This window comes from Stegostoma tigrinum, chromosome 17 (assembly GCF_030684315.1).
Source record: "Stegostoma tigrinum isolate sSteTig4 chromosome 17, sSteTig4.hap1, whole genome shotgun sequence".
NCBI lineage: Eukaryota > Metazoa > Chordata > Chondrichthyes > Orectolobiformes > Stegostomatidae > Stegostoma > Stegostoma tigrinum.
In genome coordinates this window covers 53,205,738-53,228,188 of record NC_081370.1, presented here as the reverse complement: position 1 = coordinate 53,228,188, position 22,451 = coordinate 53,205,738, and the positions used below count along the sequence as shown (strand labels likewise).

The 22,451-nt window shown below is 46.0% G+C and overlaps 1 protein-coding gene across 20 annotated transcripts; it reads left to right on the top strand.

Moving 5' to 3' along the window:
- Positions 1–1,164: 1,164 nt before the first annotated feature.
- Positions 1,165–21,414, top strand: bdnf (brain-derived neurotrophic factor). Of its 20 annotated transcripts, XM_048545154.2 has the most exons (3): positions 1,165–1,195; positions 1,604–1,680; positions 16,090–21,414. In XM_048545154.2, the coding sequence occupies exon 3, from the start codon at positions 16,111–16,113 to the stop codon at positions 16,867–16,869; it is 759 nt and encodes a 252-aa protein (XP_048401111.1). In that variant the 5' UTR covers positions 1,165–1,195; positions 1,604–1,680; positions 16,090–16,110; the 3' UTR covers positions 16,870–21,414. The 20 variants fall into 20 exon arrangements, with proteins under 20 accessions (XP_048401111.1, XP_048401101.1, XP_048401118.1 ...); XM_048545144.2 differs by lacking the exons at positions 1,165–1,195; positions 1,604–1,680 and adding an exon at positions 2,444–2,624; XM_048545161.2 differs by lacking the exons at positions 1,165–1,195; positions 1,604–1,680 and adding an exon at positions 2,882–2,953.
- The last annotated feature ends 1,037 nt before the right edge of the window (positions 21,415–22,451 follow it).

Genomic DNA, 22,451 nt, shown 5'->3' with positions numbered 1-22,451 from the left:
GGTATGGTACCATTTCAGACAACGCCCCCTCTGGGTATTTGCAAGATCGACTGTTGTCTATGTTAGGTGGAACAGATGTTTAGATTAGCAGGAACGTTCTTTATAGACGTTTTCCATATCAACCTGCTCAGAGATATTATGACATACCTCTGGAGTAGTTGGGCCTCCTGGCTTAGAGGTAAGGACGCTACCACTGCTCCACAAGAGCCGTCAGAACGCACCATCCTGTAAGTGTTAACTGGAGACCTGCTTGTCACCTTTCAGATGTGATCTGCAAAGAGAAGTGTACTACAAATACATAAACCTGAGCCAATCCTTCTGGAACGTTCAGCAGCCTGACGAGAACTGGGTCTCGGTCCTTTCTTGAATCGAGGCTGAGTCTGGTGGTCAGCTGGGCTGCAAGGCAGGTTGAGAATGAAGCCAGGAGTGTGAGGTTCCGAAGCAACGTTTTAACCAGAGATTGCAACATTGTGCACGAGTGTCATTTGTTGAATCTGGCTTCTGTGGGAAAGTTTCCCACTAATGTGGGTTCCGGGCAAAGCAAACAAAAAAAATAAAATCTGTGACCAAGCTTCAGTAATAGCTCACAACTGTGCGTTTACTCGGGCTGCAAGTTGAAATTTCGCGGATACTGACCAACTTGTATTTTCCTGTTCAGGTAGAACATTATAACTAGTTCCTTCATGGGTCACTGCTGCCTGTACGCTGCAAGTCACGTTGCCCGGTTGGGGAGACTACTTTAACTCAGTGCCAGAAATATTTGCATGTGAAGGCTTTACCTCACAACTGTCACCTACACAACATCAACATCAACGACCCCTCTGCCCAGAACGTCCAGAGCACCTTTTCTCAGACAGCCTTTCTCAGAAAATAATAAGAAAAACTCAACGCCATTTATTGTTATACTTCCATGTTATACTTTATAAATTGAGAGTTAACCTTTGAGTTGGGAGCCTATTCTAGAGCTCAAGTACAGATCGAGCTGAAAAGTAGTCACTATGTCGAACAGCTAACCTTTCACTGAAAGCACTGGAATAATTCAGTACGCTTCCCTGTGTCTTATTCTGAATTTGCTTTCTCCTCTGTCTGGCCCTCTGTCTGCAGCGGTTGCCCTTTGCGTCTCTATCTATTAAGGAACGCATTTGAATCCCAATCCGGGGTGCCGTACATCAGATATACAGTTGCACCTTCGCAGGTACTTTAATTATCGACATTATGTGCTACCTACATCTGTTTTGCTTCTATGTTTGTCTGCATTTTGTAGTCCATTCCACAGTCGTCTATTCCTTGAGAGTGCGTTCAATCACGCAACAAGTGCATGCATGAGCATGCTGCTAAATTGTGTTTAAAAGTGCTTGGCTGTTTATAACTTGTCTGTTTCAAAGTTATCATCTGAACTCTGCGCAGCTTCTAGTGCTGAGTGTAAGTGAAGCACGGACATGTGTAAGAAGTGATGGTATGGACCATTTTGTAAAGCATCCAAGCCATCCACAGACCAACACGTCTATATGGTTTATTACTCATATTTAAATGCACGTCATCTTGGATGTAGGGTATCTGTCACTTTCGGTTGTTATTTGGTTCTTGGGCTTGACTCTTGCAGTAAACCTCCAAGGCTAGGTGCATAAGCTGAGGAGCCACGCGTTTGACAACCCGCAACAAAAGCTGTGCGTGTGTACGGTAAGTTGGAATGATATCCACTTTCTGTGTCCGCGCGCAACTGAAAGGCATTGCGGTTGAAGAAGACACACCAGAGGATTTGAGCTTTATTTTTTTCACTCGGTTTGGCAAGTTTAACAGGTTGTGGCCCTGTTGTGGTCATCGATAATACAATTTGCATTGTTGATGATGAACTGTTTCAGGTAGGGGGAAAGAATAAAAGTGTTTTCTCTTTGCAAAAGAGCGATCAACATTACGGTGCGTCTGGAAGAGATGATGATTTCAATAGCTTGGTGCAGCAGACATTGCTAACTTACAGCTTCGGGTAGCCACACTTAACCAGACGGAAACGCTAGCACTTCCCCAGAAATTTTGTGCGTGAGACAGAGGTTTCGAAAGACAAAAGTGCTCCCTTACCTGTTCTACGCAAATCCCTTCGATCCTGTGCTGAACTCGATAGTTCTCGATAGTTAAGATAACCACGTGTGCAAGAAGTTAAGTTAAACTACTTTTCGAGACAGGGGCAAAAAAGTTCTGTTTTTTTAAAAAACAAAATCAGACGCGTTAACTTAACCCAGCATACTGTCCTCACTGTGTCTGAACTGAGTGTTCTGAAAAGACCAGTCATATAGGATCTGATAGCCCGCTATTTCCAAAAGCAATTATTTCCTTAATTCATTAGAATCACGTAAGCCCCAAAACGTCTCCCTGAGCGAATGTGTTGCGTAAATGTAGAAGCTTAAATCACCTCTGCGTACGTGTGCCTTGCAGTCACTAAGGTGTCGGGGATTTCAGCGGCGGATATTGCAAAGAGTTATTACATTCATAACTCACAAGTAGTGGGCGATTGACTGAGCAAGCAGAAGTTCACATGATGACTTCAAACAAGGCGCATTACCTTCCAGCATCTACTGGAGAGACGGGATTTTAATCCTCTTCGCTTTCCTGGGCGGTTACTAACGATGGTAAGCGGATTGTCAGGGAGGGGTGGAGGGGTTGGGGAGGGGGCGGTTTTGGTCAGTAACTGCGATCGCCCTTATTTTTTTTAATAACGCCACGTTACCATTGGAAGGTGAGAGAGCATTTCTCACACCACTGGGGGATATCGCCCGCACACACACACGCATACGCCCTCCACTCCCCCCCCCCCCCAGTTAAGTTAAACTCATTCCTTTGGAAATCTACAATTGATTGGAGATTTGGTGGGCGATCAGAGGCAGATATCGACAGTGGTGCAGTGACACTGTCTCTACCTCTGGACCAGAAGGTTTGAGGGCTCAAGTCCCGCCGGGAGGTGTGTCTTGTCATCTTTTGGTAATTGAAAATATAAAGAGGGCAGCAAGAACTGGATGGTAACGCCGGGTGTTGGGTTTCTGGGGGTGCAGTTCAGTACAGTATGGTGACTTACCCCGCAAGGAGCTGATCATCAGATCTTACTGGGGTTCGGGCGCGGTGGAGGGGGGGGGGGAGCAGACTGACTGGCAAAGCCATATTCACGTGACACGGCGTGGGTAAGTCGCATCTGATACAAATATGAAGTCGCAAGTGCTGAAAATAGAAGTGTTATGGAGTATTTGGGGAGGAGGGTAGCGGGTCGGAGGAAGGGAACCATTAGCTGCTTCTGGGGTCCTGACGCGAGTCTCAGGTGTGTCTCTCAGCACCCGGGACAGCCTGAGCTGTCTCGGCCTCGGGGATAAGAAAAATCAACTCTATCCAAAGATATCGCGTCACCAGACGGTGATTGCCACGAAGGAGAGGGTTAGATCTATAAAAAAAATCTTTCAAAGCTGACAGCGTTACTACGAGACCAGCTGAGGCGCAGAGCTGATGGTTGGAATTTTTTTTAACAGCTTGGGCGAAGTTTATTACGGTACAAGCAGAGTGTGAGGAAAATATCCTGCGAACAGGCAAGGTCACTGTATTGTAACTTTGTGAAATGGAAGGGTTGATAAGGATGGTTTAATGTGATGCCGTTTGCACATAGCAGGGTAAGTGAACAGCATCTGCCGTGTTGTTTTCTCGCCCAATCTGGCTAGCAGTAAGGATCTTCCCTGTGTATCCCGGACAGGGGCCACTTGCATTTTGAGCTTACTTTGGTTGAGGGAGATCAGTGATGTTGCAGAGATTGGAAGGTTCTCTTGTCAAGTCCCACACACACACACACACGCACACGCACACACACACACTTAGCCTGCTTCATTCTGAGAGTTCATCGCATTTTCTGAGCCAGGCGAAGTGTTTTTGTTCCAATATTCTTCCTGTGCCCGGCTTGCGAGAGAGAACTGTAGGTGCAGGAGAAGGTTAGGTTCAAAGTTGCGTGTCAGTGAGCAAGGGCTGTTTAGCGAGCGGGCGCTCCAGGCAGGGATAGAGAAAGGGACTCTAACTCCAGGAGGTCTGGTGCTCTGGCTATTTGGGAAGGACTACCCCGCAGAAGCTGCATACTACCGCACACCTACACTTCACAACACAAGAGACTCGCAGCAGCAGACGGCGCTGTTTTCAGCAAAAACCCAAATCCCCACAACACCCTCCCCCATCAAAACAAAAATCCTTGCAGTTGCCCTGACAGTGATCAATGCAGGTAAGGGTCTAAGGCAGGGCTCCCGATTGGAGAGAACTCGGTATCAGCCAAAGCTAAATGCAGTTGCAGAATGTTAGGGACCGCTCGATACCCTCGGTGTTGAACGTAACTTATTATTTCACACAAACACACACACACACATACACACTAAACATGTTTCAGACTGGAGCTTGGTTTGGGTGTGGAAGGGATTTGCTCAACTATACCCAGCGTTACAATAATGTGAAGCTGCAGATCACCGTAGCCGACGGGGGCAGAAGGATAATTTAATAAACAGTAACCGATTGTCTTTAGGAAGTGGTCTCCGGCCCCTTCCTGATGTGCTGTGCCTCAAGAGAGGTGACCTTTAGTGTGAATGTTGATTTTGATTGTTCGCTGGGGTGGGCGGGTTGGGTGCGACTGGTCACTAGACATAACTGTATATACAGACCGCGCGCTGCTGAAGTTAAGAGACCAACTCTCCTTGTCTTTCTTTTGTCATTTCTGGTTTCTGGGCTGACTGTATTCCAGAATGCAGCGTGTGAAGTTTGCCTCAGGAGCTAGACTCATTCCACAGGGATTGACGGTGTGGAGAGGGGATGGGCTATTGGAAATCGGGGGCATTTTGTGATATCGCCCTTACTATCAGGGTACAGGCGGTGAGAGTGTAGACCCTTTTCCCGATAGAAACCCAAACATCCAATGTACTAGATTTAACCAGCTAATTCCCCACCCCCCCACCCGAACACCCCGGTCCTACACAAAACAAAACAGCAAGGGAAATGTGAGGCTGGATGAACACAGCAGGCCAAGCAGCATCTCAGGAGGATGCTGCTTGGCCTGCTGTGTTCATCCAGCCTCACATTTTATTATCTTGGAATTCTCCAGCATCTGCAGTTCCCATTATCTCTCACAGCAAGGGAAAGGTGATTTCCATCTTAGACCTTAAGAAACGGGAAGCGGAGCAGGCCGCTCGGCCCGGTGAGCGTGCTCCCGCTCCTACCCCGTGTGCTAACGCTCCCACATTAAGCCAGACAGGGGGAACTGGTCCTTTCTTTTTCATTCAGGACGAGGAAAAGTATTTTCCCTTCGCCGGTTGCCAGTGAGACAGCAGAGACGAGGCTTTCATTGGATGCCGGTTGCCATGGCAACGTGAGGAGCAGCCTTGCCACAGGCTCTGTGGTTCTCTCCCTCGGTCCCTGTGACGGTGATGCCCGCAGTTTGGATTCGCTCTGAGCAGGTCCCCACCTAAGCGTGTTGCTGTCATCAGCGCTCCACTTCAGCCCGCTGTGTCTACTGTTACACCCAGGTCCCCTGGCACCAGATCGTAAAGGAAACCAACAAAAAAAAAGTAACTCCCCGTCAAAACAGGGTTTCTTCCAGCTTTGGGCACCAGCTGCGCTACCGCAACTAAACAGGTTCCTTCCCGTGGCATTGAAAGCGGAACAGTTCTGAAAAAAAAGTGAGAGCGAAGGAATCGCCTCTCTCCATCTTAGCATCTCTGAGTGTTTGCTGCATGTGAGGGTGGATTTTGATTCAGGCTGTTATTGTCCGGGGTCGACCTGGATACGATGGTCGTAGAAGAATTCTGAATTGTGTATAGAACGGGATTTGCTCAGGTCGTCTGTAAACCCAATGGTTTGTTGACAGAGTGTACACTGAGGAGCCGGGCTCGCACCAGGAAAAGCAGGAAGGGCTTTTAAACCCTGGAGCTTGTCAAGAGTAGTGCAGTATTGTTTCTCTAGGAGCCCGTCAAAGAAATAAGAAGAACCTCACTGTTGAAGAGTTATCGTTATTGAGTTTATCCACGGGAGCGTATGTAGGCGTGAGTCCCGATCTGATGATTTGCAGGTTCCACTGGGAATTTTCCGCGATGTTAAAAGTCACAGTGCTAGAATTGCAATGAGTCCGTTTTAATGAGGTCTCGATTCAAAACGGCCCACTTAGCCTTTAGGTTTGGTGTCAACATCTTTCAGAGAGAAGTGCAAATTCATAACGAATACATAATTATGTCAAGTGCAGCTAATTACACGTTAAAGCCTGGACAGAGAGAAACTGTGGAATAGCAGGCAGGCGCGTGGGTTTTAAAACTCCTATAAATATTCATACATTTTACTAAGGGCGATACTTTTTTCTCTAACTCCACCCCCCACCCCGTGCTGCAATGTAAACTTTCTGGGCAATAATTAATCCCAAATGTGGGCGTATGACATCTAAGAAGCAGTGCCAATTAGTGGGTCAGTTCCAAACACAGTTCAAGAGCACCCCTCACCGGCCTGGTCACGATGTCCACCTACTCACAGATTCTAATATTCTTTTGAATCGAATTTTCTTTTAAAAAATGATCTTTGCTGGAATTGCCCGAAATTCTCACAACGAATGTGATTAGTCCGAGTCTGACCTCACGTGACACCTGCGCCTGTTTGAAGTTGTTGGTCTCCTGGCTGGTAGGGGAGGAAAAGGGGCTGGGGGCTTGGCGGTTTGGTGTGAGGGAGACGACAGCCTGTTCAGCCCCATATCCCCAATAAGCTTTCTGCATCTCGTTTAGTCAGAGCTACCATTTCCCCTCATATCACCAAGAGAGTCAGATTTTTCTGTTCATTTGAATTCCAATTCTGCATTGGTTCAGTGAGTGTAATTTTGCCTACTTCGTTGGGGGCAATTTTCATCACGTTTTGCTGAGCGAAGCTAGCCCGGTGTCCACTGAGTCAGGATCAGAATTCAGGATGAGCGCCTCTGCAAACGGGAACCGACACGTTATTCGTGTTTTCTCACGGTCCTCTTCAGAGATGTGGTGAGAGACCTCTGGGGCAGCTGGGTCTTGAAGCCAGGCTTCCGGGCCCATGGGTTATTTCGGACTGCTGGGTAAAACGCAAACCCTCGCATGCACACACCTGCCCTTGATAGAGAGCAGAGACAGCAGGCGGCTGAGTAATATCTGTCACATTGAAGATGATGAGTTAAGCCAGGACCCATTTGCCATTTCGAGGTGTTTGGGACGTGCAGAGATGTCTTGGCATCATTTGGAAGATAAACAAGGACGTGAGGCCTCCTTTCCCACCCACCACACGCCCTCCCCAACCCCCCCTCCCCCCATGTCTGGGCCAATATACAGCATCACTAAAAGCTGGTGACTTAGTTTTTATCATGTTTGCTGTTAGTCGGAACTTCCAGCGAGGAAACCGGCTGTCGCTTTCACTTGAGTCGACTCAAAATTATTTCCCCGGCTGTAGGGCTCTTCTGGACCATTCGAGGACATGAAGAGCGCTATACAAATGCAAGCTTTTTTTGAAAAACGATCGGCAGTGTGGACTTGCTGAAAACAATAAAATCTTGGAGATCCATGGACTCTGCCTGTCGTGCTGTAATCTCCAACATTTTGTTTTGTTGTTTTCAATACAATTTGTAGAATCTCCGGTAACGTGCTCCCACATACCGTTTACTTGCTGGTGTGTTTGAACAGGAATAGAGAGTGTGTTGGTGTACTGTCCGGCGATCTGTTGGGACTATCCCTGACCCAGACGGCGCCGGCCATCGCTTGTAGAGTTCAGAGCCAGCCGCAGTTGATTGGTGACCAGAGACGAGGTGCAGTCCCTATCTCATCACCTGGGTTTGCATAGAGCGTGTACAGGCTGGATCCTCTGTCATGTACGTTGTGCGGACATTCCATCCCATTGAAGGGGTCGCCTCTTAACAAGGAACAAGCCTGCCCGAATGAAGGCTCGAGTCTAACACACACACACAGGAACTAAATGGAAGGGAAAGAGTGAGAGAGAAAGGAGGTGATTATTATTTGCCAAAACACACATTCAGCCAGTGTTTTAATGAGACCGTAATTTGATTTATCACGACTTTGCGCGAAACGAAAGTAAAATACACGAAGGCGTGAGAAAGCGATCGATCCAGACTGGGCTGTGGACAAGGCTGGAGATGAACCGCCTGTTAAGGTCAGGGACTTGGTGAAGTGATAGGAATTAGCCGGGAGGTTATTTATGTCAGATTGTGAGAGGGCTGCGGGACGCTTCAATCATGAATAAACTCGGCGCGACGGATTAATACCGAGTGTTGGGTAACGTTTCGTTATGATTCTGAAAAGGAAACAAGATCGAGGTGTCAAATTGACTGGGGAGAATGAGGGGGGGGGGTGTTGGTGGGAGGGATGGGAAATACAGGAATCACGTGAACGGGGGTTTGGTGGTGTCTGTGAGCACGTCACCACGGCCCTGTTGAGCTGATCCAGGGATTCCCAGCACTGTTTGAAGTTGGAGCAGTGTGTGTGAGAGTGTGTTTTATTTTCGGGGAAGAATGGATTGAGCGCAGGCGAGCGGCGGTCTCACTATTGGAATACCGGATGGGGCTAGCGAGTGTGTATGAAATTACTGACGGGTCCAGGTAGTTTCCGCCATCAATAATTTACCATTGGCAGAACAGAAGACTCCGTTTCAACCAGGCAGAAGTGTGCAAGCTCATGAAACCCAACTGATGTAGCTGCTTTGCAGAAATTGACACAGAGCGGTGGGTGATTTCAACAAATACACACATCGCTGCGTGTTTTAGCGGATGCTGAGTTCGGTGAATGTAGTTCATGGGGACTTTTGCAAAACAAAACACGAAACAATAAGGCGGCTGTAAACCTATCCATGGGAAGTTCATAAATAACCAATGCGGTATATTAACTAGATTGAGTTAGAGGTCATTGTATTACAATGCGAGTCCTTTGACATCCGAGTCCCGAGAAAAGGGGAGTGGGGGGGGGGGGCGCGGAATATGGCTTGATTTTTAACAACTTGTCGTGGGGTTGCGCCGAGGCAATCCCGAGAACGAATTACGCGCAAAACTCGGGCGAAATTCGACAATTTGATTACAGCCCGCTTAGTGGGCATCTATTTATGTTGTTGTGGGTGGGGTGCAAGGGGATTGGCTTGAGGTTCAAGTTTGGGAGCTAGATGATCAGTTTGTGCTCCTCAGTCGTCTTCCGTGTGCGGAACATTTTCAACTTTTACTGGCGACGGAGAATTCTCGCTTTGCCCTTAATGTTAACAGAGGTGGGATGTGAAATCGTGCAGGGCTTAGGGGCTGGGGCTGGGCGAGTTGTCCGCTCCTGTCCGGGTGACGGAGGTGGTGGACATGTAAGTTTGTTGTCAAGTCGCCGGAACATATTGTCTGCAGGAACACTGTCCAGGGCTGTAATGCGCGCACACACACACACGAGCCTTGGAGCAAATAACTTGCAGATCTCATAAAGATTTAATAAGAAACCCGAGCTGTGACGGCGCTGCTGATCAGAGCACCGGGGAACTGGGAGGGTGGACCCACACCAGTGGAGTTTGCAGGCCCTTTTTACTGCAAGATGTGAACCTGAACTTGCAAACCCACGCCAGAAAAGACTGATAGATTATAGCCCGAACATTTTCTACCTCGAGTCAATTCTAACTGAAGGTCAGTACCAATTGATCATTTTGTGTCAGTGGTGTGTTTTGGGGTTGGGGTTGTGGAGGGATGGTTGTCCCAATAGACAGGGTGCTCGCAAATGCTCCCCCGTATTAATGCTTAATATGTCTGTGAAGAGTGTGTTCATTTCACTGCATAGCTCGAGGGGAAACTTTCACTTCTAAGACGCAACACCCCACCTCGCACGCGTGAAATATCATTCGAAAGTAACATTTACAATCTGATTTGAATGCATGGTAACGGTGGGGACATGGGTGCGTCAGTGAGTCTGCAACGACATCTGTGGAGCTTGCGGTTTTAAAGGGCAGTTTGATCAGACTTGTTGTAGTTCCAAAGCGTTTATTTTGCAACCCCAGAATACGGGCACTATGCTCCCAGAGTTGCAGCGAACTCGGAATCAAAACCCCTGACGTTTTCTTGTTCGAGTTGTCCCTGTAAATAGGTACTTTGGCACAATTCGTCTCAATTAATTTGCCAAAAGAAAGTGAAATTCAGTCCTTATCTCTACAATCTGACACACAAAAGCAGCTGCGCATTCAACTGCATGCAAGACTGCCACCAAGTGGAGCTTGAAGGCAGTGCAGTGTTTTGAGCCTTTTTGTTGAAGAAAACTTTTTCATTAAAATGCCAGCGAAAAAGTAGGCTGAAAGTTGTGGAAAAAATGCAAAACGGGAAGACCAGACGCGCTGTTCTTAAGATTCAAACAAAACTCAATTAAATCAAGTTTTGAAAGACCGACACCATCACAGAACAGTTTTGTCTGTATCTGGAGAGGTGGGGACGTTCTGTAATGTCACTTAACTACTTCAGGCCTCATATTCCTGCGATAGGTATTCGCAACCCACTTCAGCATGGAGTGAAAGTTGAATCCCAGAACGCCTGGAATTAAAAGCTCCTCCATAATCGGTTGTGATGAAAACCTATGCTTTTTTTAAAAGGGACTTCGCCATCCTTCCTACGTGTGACCTTCAACCCCCCCCAGCAATATTTGTGTCTCTTAATCGCCCCTCTGAAAAGGCTCAGCCAAGCCACTCAGCTCCAGAGCAATTCACAACAACTGAACAAGTTAATTCAGGGCGATTTTATTCAGCACCTGCTGTTCATTGTTTAATTTGAGTCGTTCTTTTGGTTGCTGCATTAATGGGGCTGGTGGCTTGACCACACCGGCTGTTCACCTGCGAGCGAGGGAGCTCAGTTCCATTAATTGCAAGGGGGGGGGGGTGTGGGGGGACAGCTGGTGTCAGGTGGAGACACGCTTTTTGTTGGGTATTGGGACCAACAAAACAAAAATCCCCTGAAATGGGCTGGCTCAATCAAGAGAGCGAGTCAATGTTTGCAACACTGAGCTGCTGGATTCACCTGCAAAGCTCACGCCATGGCTGTGGGGGGATGGGAGTGTTAAACAGCGTTGCCCTGCCTCCCGGTCACGCAGCCTTGCTCCCGGAGGGAAAAGGTGCGGAGTGACCAGGGTTTTATATTTAGAAAGCCAGTGACAATGACGCAATTCCAGCTCGAGTGCGTGCAATCTGAAATGTAAATCAGCTCTTTAGAAATGCAAATCAGGCTGAGCTGGCCTCTTTTGTCCAAGCGCCCCAAAAAACTGCCAGTGTGTCCGTGAACTAGGAGAAGGGAAAGATCGGGCCATTTGAGCGAGTTGCACTGTCTGGGAATCCTTGGCTGGTTGTCTTACTCGGGAGTCACTTGGCGTTTCACGCTCAAACTGAGGATGTTCTGAGCTAGAGGTGAACCGCTGGCAGCCCCCAACCGAGAGGTGAACTTGTCAGTTTGTCCACTCATTGTGGCAAAGATGAAGGGCACATGGTGAGTGTGTGTGTGTGTGTGTGTGTGTGTGTTTTGGGGCGGGAGAATGGTGTCAGGTGAAATGTAACGCGCCACCGCTGAAACTGAACCAGAAATTGCTCGTGAAACGGAGTTTTCTCTCTCTCCCTCACTGACCTGCCGGCTTCCTCCAGCGGTTTCCGTTTGACTTTCATATTTCACAGTTTTGTTTCGTTCAATTACCCAACTGATCGTGGCGGCTGGGGTGATGGGGAAAAGCCTCGTTCCTGGTGTGTGTAATCTTTTGATCTGAGACAGGTAGGGTGCCAATACTCAACAGTGATCCGATTGAATGGTGCAGCAGGCTCGAGGGGCTGAATGGCCATCCTGTTCCTACATCTCATGGGCCTACTCCAGTTGGCTACGACTTTGGCTGGTCCACGAAGTGCGAGAAGGACAGAGCCGTCCTTACCAGGCCGAGCATACGTGACTCCAGACCAGAGCATTATCAATGACTCTTCTTACTGAGCGATTGCAGCTGGATAATAGCGACGCCCACATCCCACGAACAAATAGAGCAAAAAAAACTTGGACTTTCCGTAAGCCTGCAATCTAACAAGGTGTGACACCGACTGAATCCAGTGATATATACCTGTGCTCACTGAATGACTCCACGCGTACTCGTGCTTTTCCAGAGCACCGTGCCCTGAAGCTAAAAAGGAAGATACCAAAGCCAGGAGATATATTACCAAGAACGCCTCAAAGCTCGACAAGGAGAATTGGGTTGGTGGCCTTAAAATAAGAGAGAGGCGTTTTAGGAGATTACTTACCATGTAAGCGGGTCGAAGGGAGAGTGTGGAGAATGCGGAGTTCCTGAGGGAGTTTGGTGACTTTTCAGGAGTTAGGGAGAGGGTGATGCCTTTGGGAGGGACTTTAACCCCCAATTGGCGAATTTCCCGTTCGGGTCAGTGCCTGTACGTGGCCGACGGGCAGGAGCTAAAGCAGGCGCTGGGTGGAAGGCGGCGGAGGGCTCTGTTACGGCTGATTTCTGGGCGGTGAGAGAGGGGGCCAGGCAAGAGCACGCTGGAAGAGTGAGATCCCTGCGCCTCGGAGTGTTGTGTGAGGGTTTCACTCAATAGCCACCTAGGGGTAGGGCAGAGATGGGCCATGTTTACTAGCGTCAGTGGATGTGCAGCTAGTGTGTGGATAGGACTTGGAAGGGTGGGCGATCGTATACGACGGCAAGATTGGGAGCAAGCCCCTTTAAACCTGAGGGAAGGGAAGGGCATTGTAGCGAGGATATGACAGTGAGTGGCCAGGAGTGGCAACGGTGGAATATGCCAGTCATTAATTGCAGGGAGTTGCGGTGAGCTCAGGATGTTGTTTATTTTTCATTTGAATCTGTCCTTTAGGCCACGGAACTCTGAAACTCCACCCGCTGAACGATGAACACTGTCACGGATTTCCGTGCTGTCTAACAGCTAGCTGATTGAATGAGAGAAATGTTCTTTCATTACCAGATTCTCCCCGCTGTAGCACTCGCACCACGTTTGGGTGTGAGAATTCCATTAATTGCTCCCTTAATGAACATCCTGGTCATTTGTTTGTTGCTTAGATTAATTATCACCGGGGTCATTAATCGCAACTGCTACGTGGAGGAAACTGTCCATTTTCCTTTGAAAGCTTTCAATTAATTAAGTTCTGTTTATCCCTCAACAATTTGGTCCAGTGTTTATATTGGTTGACCGTTACCACATAACAGATGTTCTGGCTGTAAAGAAATACTAAAGTGTAGTTTCGATTTGATTGACAATGATCGGGTATTTTCCACTGAGTTATTTACTTTGCTAAATTCTATTAATTGCAATGTAATAGTTTTTGAAGTCTCTGTCGTGTGATACACTGATGTTGCAGAATTCCCTCTCACGAGCTGCCGAGGATATGAATGATTAATGGCTTAACTCGCTCTGCTGGTAAAGCCTGGTGTTTGGCCAGCGCAGACTAGGGACTGAATGAGTCTCTCAGTCCCAAACACATCGTATTTGAGCCCTGTAGTAATCCTGTGCTTCCATTTAGTTTCAGCGAGGCTGTTTACACCGAGGCTGTTTCATCCCCGCCCACTGACACGCACATCCTCCATCCATCTCTAACCTCAGCCCCCTACTCTTTCACTCTCCCTGTCCCTACCCTCACTACTCCCCACCCCCGAAACCCGACACATACTCTCACTTCCTACCAAATGCGAATATTGAGCGGAGTGATCTGGGAGGAGTCAGCGGGGTCCACAGCGCGGGGCAAAGGCATTTCGGCCCATTGACTCAGCGCCGGTCAAAAGACCGCCACCCAACTTTTGGCAAAGATCTGTAGCTCGGGTTGTGAGCTCGGCGAGCAAGTCAACACCCACATCTTCTGTCAATATTTGTAACGCTGTGAGAATTAGGAACTGCGCCCACGGCACAGACCTTCGATGGGGCACGGAGCATTTTCGAAACCTTCTGTTTCCAATGTCTACCATACAGACCAACCTTATGCGGTTCTCTTTGTGTGGGAGATTCTACCTCTAGTGCCTCTACCTCTGGACCAGAGTTCAGGTCCCACCTGCAAAAGGTGTGTCATACCATTTACATCGCTGCACCGGCTAATTAGGAAAGCATCCCGTTCTGTCCTTACTTATTAAATCCGATTGTAAAGTCAAAATAAAAATCAGTCGGAACTGATGAAGGATCACTGTGCTTCAAACATTGACCCTGCTTTGATGCTGCCAGACCTGCTGAGTTTCTGTGATTGTAAAGTCATTTTTGGTCTTCTGACGGTTTAGAAATGTAGCTGTGATCTTGCGTGAAGTGCTGTCCTGCGTAGGATATTTCCAAGCTATTTGAAAGGGGTGTTTAACCAGATATGAAATCAGTTTCATTTTTTAAATGTCGTTATGTCTAAATACAAGAACTTTTAATCGCTGCAAATTTCGCCGAATCAAAATACTGTGTGTGTGTGTGTGTGTGTGCGTGTGTGTGTGTTCAACGGCAATGTCTAATATCGGCTCCTTTCATTCCTTGTAATTGCCAAGTATGTAGAAGCCCGGGACGTTGCTCCGTTAGCTGGTGTACTCAGCTTGTACAATGTGACAAACGTGTGGGGAATGGTTCAGGGTTTCAGAGAGGACTGAACGTTAAGAGCTCGAAGAATTGCCGTGTCAGGGGACGGGCTCAGACTGAACGCGCTGCCAGTTGGCCAAAACCAAAACACATGCACGTCGCGATTTCAAAGTTGGATGAATGCGACTGTCTAACGGGCCCCGGAAGACAACAAAGTCAAAGCGATTCCCTGGGCTCTAAAACCCAGCGTGATTTGTAAACGCGGACCAAATTGGTAAAACAAAATTTGGGAAAACTCGGAGAAATTGAGAAAGAGAGAAACAGAAGTTAATCCCTGGCATTTTGAGGTCTGCAAAGGATTGAAGTGAAGGCAGCGTTACGTTTCTTGGTGGTGACAGTGGGTTGGGGTCTGTACGTCTAGGACAGTCTCATCGTCGTTAAACACCCGGAAGAGATCAAGTTGTTCTTTAAGAAAGGACAGGGGGCCAGCTATGTTGTTACTTGGAGACACTAAGCCACAGTAGATCACCAGTCAGCATAAGTTAATAGTTTGTGAACTGAATTTCTCTATGGTGTGCTAACCATCAGAATAATCATGTTCTTGGTGCTTTTTCCATTTCCTTTCTTCTTCCTCCTCCCTTTCTTCACTTCCCCCTCCCACCTCTCTCTCCCCCTCCCCTCCCCCTCCCACCTCTATCTCCCCCTCCCACCTCTCTCTCCCCCCTCCCCCGTTTCTCTCCCCCTCATCTCCCCCTTCCTCCTCTCTCTCCCCCCACCTCTCTCTCCCCCCTCCCCCCTTTCTCTCCCCCTCCCCCTTTCTCTCCCCCTCCCCTCCCCTTCCTCCTCTCCCTCCCCCGCCCTCCCTCCCACCTCCCTCCCTCCTCCCTCCTCCCCCTCCCTCCTCCCCCTCTCCCCCCCCACCTCTCTCCCCCCCCTTTCTCTCCCCCTCCCCTCCCACCTCCCTCCCTCCCCTCCCCCTCCCCTCCCTCCCTCCCTCCTCCTCCCCCTCCCCCTCCCACCTCTCTCTCCTCCTCCCACCTCTCTCCCCCTCCCCTCCCCCTCCCACCTCTCTCTCCTCCTCCCACCTCTCTCCCCCTCCCCTCCCCCTCCCACCTCTCTCTCCCCCTCCCACCTCTCTCCCACTCCCCTCCCCCTCCCACCTCTCTCTCCCCTCCTCTCCCCCTCCCACCTCTCTCTCCCCCCTCCCACCTCTCTCTCCCCCCTTCCTCCTCTCCCTCCCCCTCCCTCCCTCCTCCCCCTCCCCCTCCCTCCCTCCTCCCCCTCTCCCTCCCCTCTCCCCCACCTCTCTCTCCCCCTCCCCCTCCCACCTCTGTCTCCCCCTCCTCTCCCCCTTCCTCTCCTCCCCCTCCCTCCCCTCCCCTCCCCCCTCTCTCCCCTCTCCCTCCCCTTCCCCCCTCCCACTCCCCTTTTCCCCTCTCCCCCTCTCCCCCCAACCCTCTCCCCTCCCCCCATCCCCCTCTCCCCTTTCCCCTCTCCCCTCCCCCCTCCCCCCTCCCCCTCTCCTTCTGTTCCCCCCTCCCACAGGCACACGAGTTGAGGAGAGTAATGAACATCTTGTTCCTTGCTATGGTTATCTCATCCTGTGGTTGCCTGCAAGCTGCCCCGATGAATGAAGCTATGGACCGAGGCGCCTCGCTCTATCCGGGGCTGCGGCCTTACGGGACACTGGCCGGCGGAGGGGGGCCAGGGGTCGCCCCTTCCCGGGGACTCGGGGCTTTGGCCAACACGATGGGCCATGTGCTGGAAGAGCTGCTGGAGGTGGACAGGGAGGCTCGGCCGAGCGACGGCGGAGGTGGACAGGGAGGCTCGGACAAGGACGGCGACTTGTACTCGTCACGGGTAATGCTGAGCGGCCAGGTGCCTTTGGAACCGCCTTTGCTCTTCCTGATGGAGGAGTACCGGAATTACTTAGAGGCAGCGAACATGTCGGCCAGGGTGAGGCGCCACTCAGACCCAGCCCGCAGGGGGGAGCTCAGTGTCTGTGACAGTATCAGCCAATGGGTGACGGCAGACAAGAAAAAGACAGCAGTGGATATGTCGGGCCAAACGGTCAGCGTCCTGGAGAAGATCCTGGTCCAGAACGGTCAGCTCAAGCAGTACTTTTACGAGACCAAATGCAATCCCAAAGGGTTCACTAACGAAGGCTGCAGGGGGATAGACAAGAAACATTGGAACTCTCAATGCAAAACCAGCCAATCTTACGTCCGAGCTCTCACCATGGATAGCAGGAGAAAGATTGGGTGGAGATTTATAAGGATAGACACTTCCTGTGTATGTACATTGACCTTTAAGAGGGGGAGATAGTGAATTAGTTGTATATAGATTTTATTGAGAAGTTATCTATTTGTATATAAATATTACATACAGCGTAAATTATTCCGTGGAAGCGATACAGAAAACTTTATGGACTGCATGTATAAATGAAGTTTATACAGTATAAGAGGTGGCTTTATGTCTATTTATTGAACATTTCCATGACTTCAGAAAGAAAGAAAACAATTATTTGCGCACAATTTCAAACAAAAAAAACAATAAGCCTGTATTACATTCCTCAAAACATCGCGGTTTGTTGAATGACGTTGCCAAGAAATGAAACAGTTTTTTTAAAAAAATGCATGCTGCTTCAGTTTGATCAAGAATCTGTCCATTGGAAAGTCCAAACTCAACATTCCGTCCCGTTAGACAGTAAGTGGCTTTATTCCTCGTTAGTATTATATTTGTTGACTGCTTTACCTTCTACCGATGGTGTTGGAATTAAAAAAAAGTCAAGGTGCTGACGTGAATCTTTACTAGTTTTTCTTTTATTTCCCTGGTGAAAGGATTGTCATCTCAACGCTTTCGTGCAGTACATTAGCGCCAGCGTGAAACCAAATCGATTGTCGGCTTCGTTTTATTTTCTTGTCGGTTGTACTGCCTTAGAGAATGGGATACGGATGGTGTTGGAATGGATTAGATCATTGGACGCGATTATTTCCAAACCCCCCTCCCCCCTCCCCCGCCCCATTCATAAACTACTTCTACAAGCAGACGCTAAAGACTGATTCAGAAATAACAGAATTTCAGTGGAGAACACGAGTGTCCATCATGGGGGCGGGCGGGAGGTGGGGTTCAGGAATACCAGCGTGGAAACCTTTCAAAACGTGAAGTCATGCAGAAATTTGGACACTAGTGTCGATTGAAAGGACAGTCAAGTATTCACAGTTTGGGAGAGGGGCATGATAGCGCTGTGAGCAATGGGTATTTTGTTGGGGAGGCAACAGTGGAACTCCGGGGGTTGGGAAGTGGATTGGTAAATTCCTATACATTTTACCTTGCCCCCGAGTGCACCTAAATGCAGACTTTCTACCTAAGGGAGACCTAAAGGCCTGTTTATCAATGACCAGTAAGTTCCCTGGCAGTTACCAGGAAGACAATCCCAAAATACAAAACATATGCACTTTACGATGTTTGTTCTGAACATATATCATTTGTTAGAAAGCATCAAGCTAAATTGTATATCAAATGGAATCAATGACGAGCTTCAACCTAAATCAGCACAGACCTCCCAGCAAACCTGGCTGTATAACTTGACTGTCTCTTCAGCCTTGGGTTACAGGGTCTCTTCATTGCAAGACAGTCTAAAAGTTATGCTCATCAAAACAAGCCTCTTGGACTTGGAAATGTAAGTAGCAGGGAAACTAATCTGTAATCTACATCTGACAGTAGAGTTTTCAGTCTTAGTATCATTTTACATGGTATGTCTCTCATATCAGCCATTCCAGTTTTATCACTGCTGCTCAAGATAGCTCAAGATGAACCCTTGCAGAACTATGCTATCCAATAGAAATTATCTCTGTTCAAAATTGAGACTGATTATCGTGTGTAGATGGAACACTGACTAAACTTCATTATTTTTAGTGCAAATATTAACCCAAATGACTGAAAATTTAAAAAAAATCTAGGGTTTTGTTCTTCAAAAAATATTAGGTAATTCAACAATTTATACACTTTCATATTTTCAGGCCATAATACAACTTACCATAGTAACAATAAACAGACAACATCTTAACTGAAGCTATTCTTCCATCATCTGACGTTGCAGCAAAGTTGTATCTTGGCAGTTTGAGTTCTGTTTTGAAATGACAAAAAAATTTCAACATTTCATTTGAACATAAATATTATTTGATTTTCAACATATTTTGCAACTATAACCGTCTGTTCTAATTCTCTGTAGCGGTCATATATGTTGATGACATACCAAGTTGATCCAATATACTATATCAAAACAGTTGTCAAGTAGGAGATTCTAGCATTTCCCATTTTTGCTCTCAGCCACATTTGCAAAGGTTTGAGGATTACAGATACAGTAGGTGCAGGCGAGATATAATAATTTCCAGTGAATTAGTAAACCTTTGATTTGAGTGAACCTGTGTAACTCTTGTGCACTGTTAAATGGCCAATTGAAGACTTACATTGTAATCATTTGGTCGCAAAGTACTGCAGTAGTGCTGAGAAAAAGAAACATGGTGTTGAAGTTTTTTGTATTGCACTCATCAGGTCAGAACTGTAAGAATACCAAATCTCAAATAGAACAATGGCATAAATTGTTGTTTCCTTTCAGATTTGCTATGCTTGCACTTCTGCCATGATCAGTGCAAGACAAAAAGCATCAACAATTTGTTCTTTTTTCATAAGAGCAATATGATCTTTAGACTACCTGCCTGTCTAATATTTGAGGAAACCATACCTGGACAACAAATGAGAATTTAAAAAAACAAACACAATTCATAAATTCCTTATGAATTTATATTTAAAGAAAATAAATTGCAAGTCAAATAAATTGGTTCATTTACTCATCATCATTGAATACAGTGCTATCAGTTGATTCACGGTAAAGTTTGTTAAGCCTTTCAATAATATAATCTCTGTTTAACAGAAACATGTCAGACCAAAAGTATATCTGTTTGAACCATCATTGGTAACGTCATGTTGGAGTCATGACTTATATATGCAAGCACTTACTAGTGATAACAACTGGCAACATAGTGTGACAGCATCTAATATTTAAATGTTCAAAGTTAATCTCTTTAAAGCTCAGGGACCATCATTTTCTAATCCAACAATCTCTTCATGATAGTATAATGTATACTCTCTATGTATATTTTCAAAAGAATGGATAGGAAATAATTTCAGTGTTTATTACAGTTTATATTTTAAATTATACACATTGAATTTGAATACAAATCTTGCAAAAAAGAGGAAAAGTTTTGTTTCGTGAAATATAATATGAAGGTAACTTGAGACATCACTTCAGAACAGAGTCCCACAATTACTTTGGTTCTACTTAAGGCCATTGGAAGAACTAAATTGTTTGAAAATGCTATGTTCCATTGACAGATGACTATTGCAAACATTGTTACCTTCAAATAAATTAAAATTGACCATTGTTCATTAGAATAACACAAATGTTATATCAAACTTCAACAATAAAATTATAAATAAATGATGACAAAGTTTTAGCATGGCTGCAAACATGGAATGCTCCAATGCATGGTACGGATGACATTTCACAGAACGTACCATACGATAATAAATTATTTCACTTTAAAATTTTAATATTGAGGATTGACTGACCCATAGATGACGTGTATTTCTACACATTTTTAAAGTCTAATATTTCACAAGTTAGGCACTTGGCTAACAGTTCTGCTGAACTCCAATATTCCTTTAGCAGTCATAGTGGTATGTTAAAATAAATTCTAATATCACTCAGTTGACAGGAGTGGCGTAGTCACTTTAATAGACATAAACTAATAAAAAAGATGCAAATACAACTATTTTTCATTCTTCAGTTTCCTTTCTCAAGCATTTTTATTTAATTTCCTGGCTGCCTAATGGCTGGCCTATGTATTTCAAGGGTTAATGACTGTGTTAGAAACATTTCTAATCTGTATGTAGGATGAGGTGTATTCCAGTAAATTTCATTACTGCATAATTGCATGATAACTTACATTACAGAATATCATTTCAACTTCCAGAATGGTATTTGGTCATAAATACCTACTGTTGAAGAAATGACTTTTTGGCTATTGACTACAAACTTTGGGAAGTAAATTTATGTATATGGTGGAGGAAAACGTACTGCAAAAAACTGCCAACCTCTAACATAACATTAGGTTCAGATGACAACGGTTATATTTGAAATATTTCTATAGTTTATTCTGTACAAAAGCTGATTTGCTGTCTTGAAACACCTTCAAATCTTTATAATAAGTTTAGTATCCAGTATGCTTTGCATCTAATTCTACACATTACTGAGAAAAAAAATACACACGCTATTAAATGATTAGTCATCAATATGATTCTGGTACATGGAATGACTTTAGTCCAATTTTTTTTTGTTTATTCAACTTGAATTTTAGATACACAGATTCACTACTGTGCTATGAAGCCAGGTTTGATCAATGCACTGTGCTGAGTTAGGATTGACCTAAAACCACTAAAAGTAATCTCAGCATCTTTGGCTGAAAAGGGAACAATCAAGCAGGGTTTGGTTTCTTCATTGCTATCCAGTAATTCCTGTCAGAAAGTAGTTATTGGAATGAGAACAGTATCAGGTTCACCTGTGACATTCATTTAGTACAACATCAGCATCATGTTGTGCAAGAATAGACGGCTATTTTACCACTAATTGATAATGTTTATACTTGACACTGCAGGATGGTCAAATAACTGTTTCGATAATCAATAGAATACTTCATAATTGTTTAATCAAGACTAGACTTCTGAAGGATCGAAAGCATTGTCACTACCACATTGTGCTCTCTGCCCAGTAACTGTAGTATATTGTGAATTAAAATAATTTAAAATACCAAGGGACTGCTTCATTGTTTGCTCTAGTTCCCCCTGAAAAATATGTAAATTTTAAAATACTTTTCAACACGTGCCTGGACTGCAATTTAATATTTTTCTTGTATTGAAATAATGATGAGAAGCACGGAAATTCTCTGTGATGAATCGTCATATTAAATATAATGTTCCATATTTGCATCCTAGTAAACACCATTTGGGTCATTTTTGTCAATTTGATAACCTGTTTTTGAATGCATTTGATTCCTGCTGAATCAAAAAAGCACCGTAGGCTCTGATCAACCTCAAGTACACTCAACCAGAGGCTGTTCTTCAGGGGAGAGTCAATGGACTGGTCAAGGCATTACAACAGAGCCCATTCCTGCTCTTGCCCACTTGGCTGATTCCTATCTGCTTCTGGAACTATTTGTTAACTGATACCTCTACCAAGATCAATAATGGATCACAATCAGAAATTGAACCTGGGAGTTTCCTTCCTGGATGTGTCAAATAAATACTGTTCCACCAGAAGGCCCAAACTTTATGAAGGTTTCAAAAACTACAAAACGAAAAGCATACATCCCAAAGCTCATTTAAAAAAAACACATTGCTGTGGGCCTGGAGTTACATGTTAGGCTAGACATGGCCTTTATGACAGGAGATGCCCTTCTCTATATACATTAGTGAGCAAATGGGTTACCAAAAACAATTAGATGGTTACCATTAGATAAGCTTCCATTCCAGACTTTCATTGAATCCACCATCTACTATGGCAGGATTTGAACACAAGCCCCCAGAGCATAAGCCTGGGTCTCAGGATTACTAACCTAGTGACAATGGCACAATACCAATGCCTGCTCCAAGAAAGGGTTTCATTCTGTAGAGCATCTTCCAACTATTACCTTAATTGTAAATGTGAAGAGACACGCAAACATCAAACAACTCAAGAACACTGAGAACCTGTGTGTTTCAGATGAGTTGCACTACCTTCCTTATATTTCCTACCTTGGAAGAAACTCAGTCATTTTAAATGATATTTTGATACATTAATATGGTGC

What these genes read in the sequence shown, in the direction of transcription:
- bdnf (XM_048545142.2), top strand. Translation starts at nt 3,627, where the DNA reads ATGCCGTTTGCACATAGCAGG. An exon ending in TGCCGTTTGCACATAGCAGG is followed by an intron (nt 3,648 to 16,089) that starts GTAAGTGAACAG and finishes CCCCTCCCACAG; the next exon opens with GCACACGAGTTGAGGAGAGT.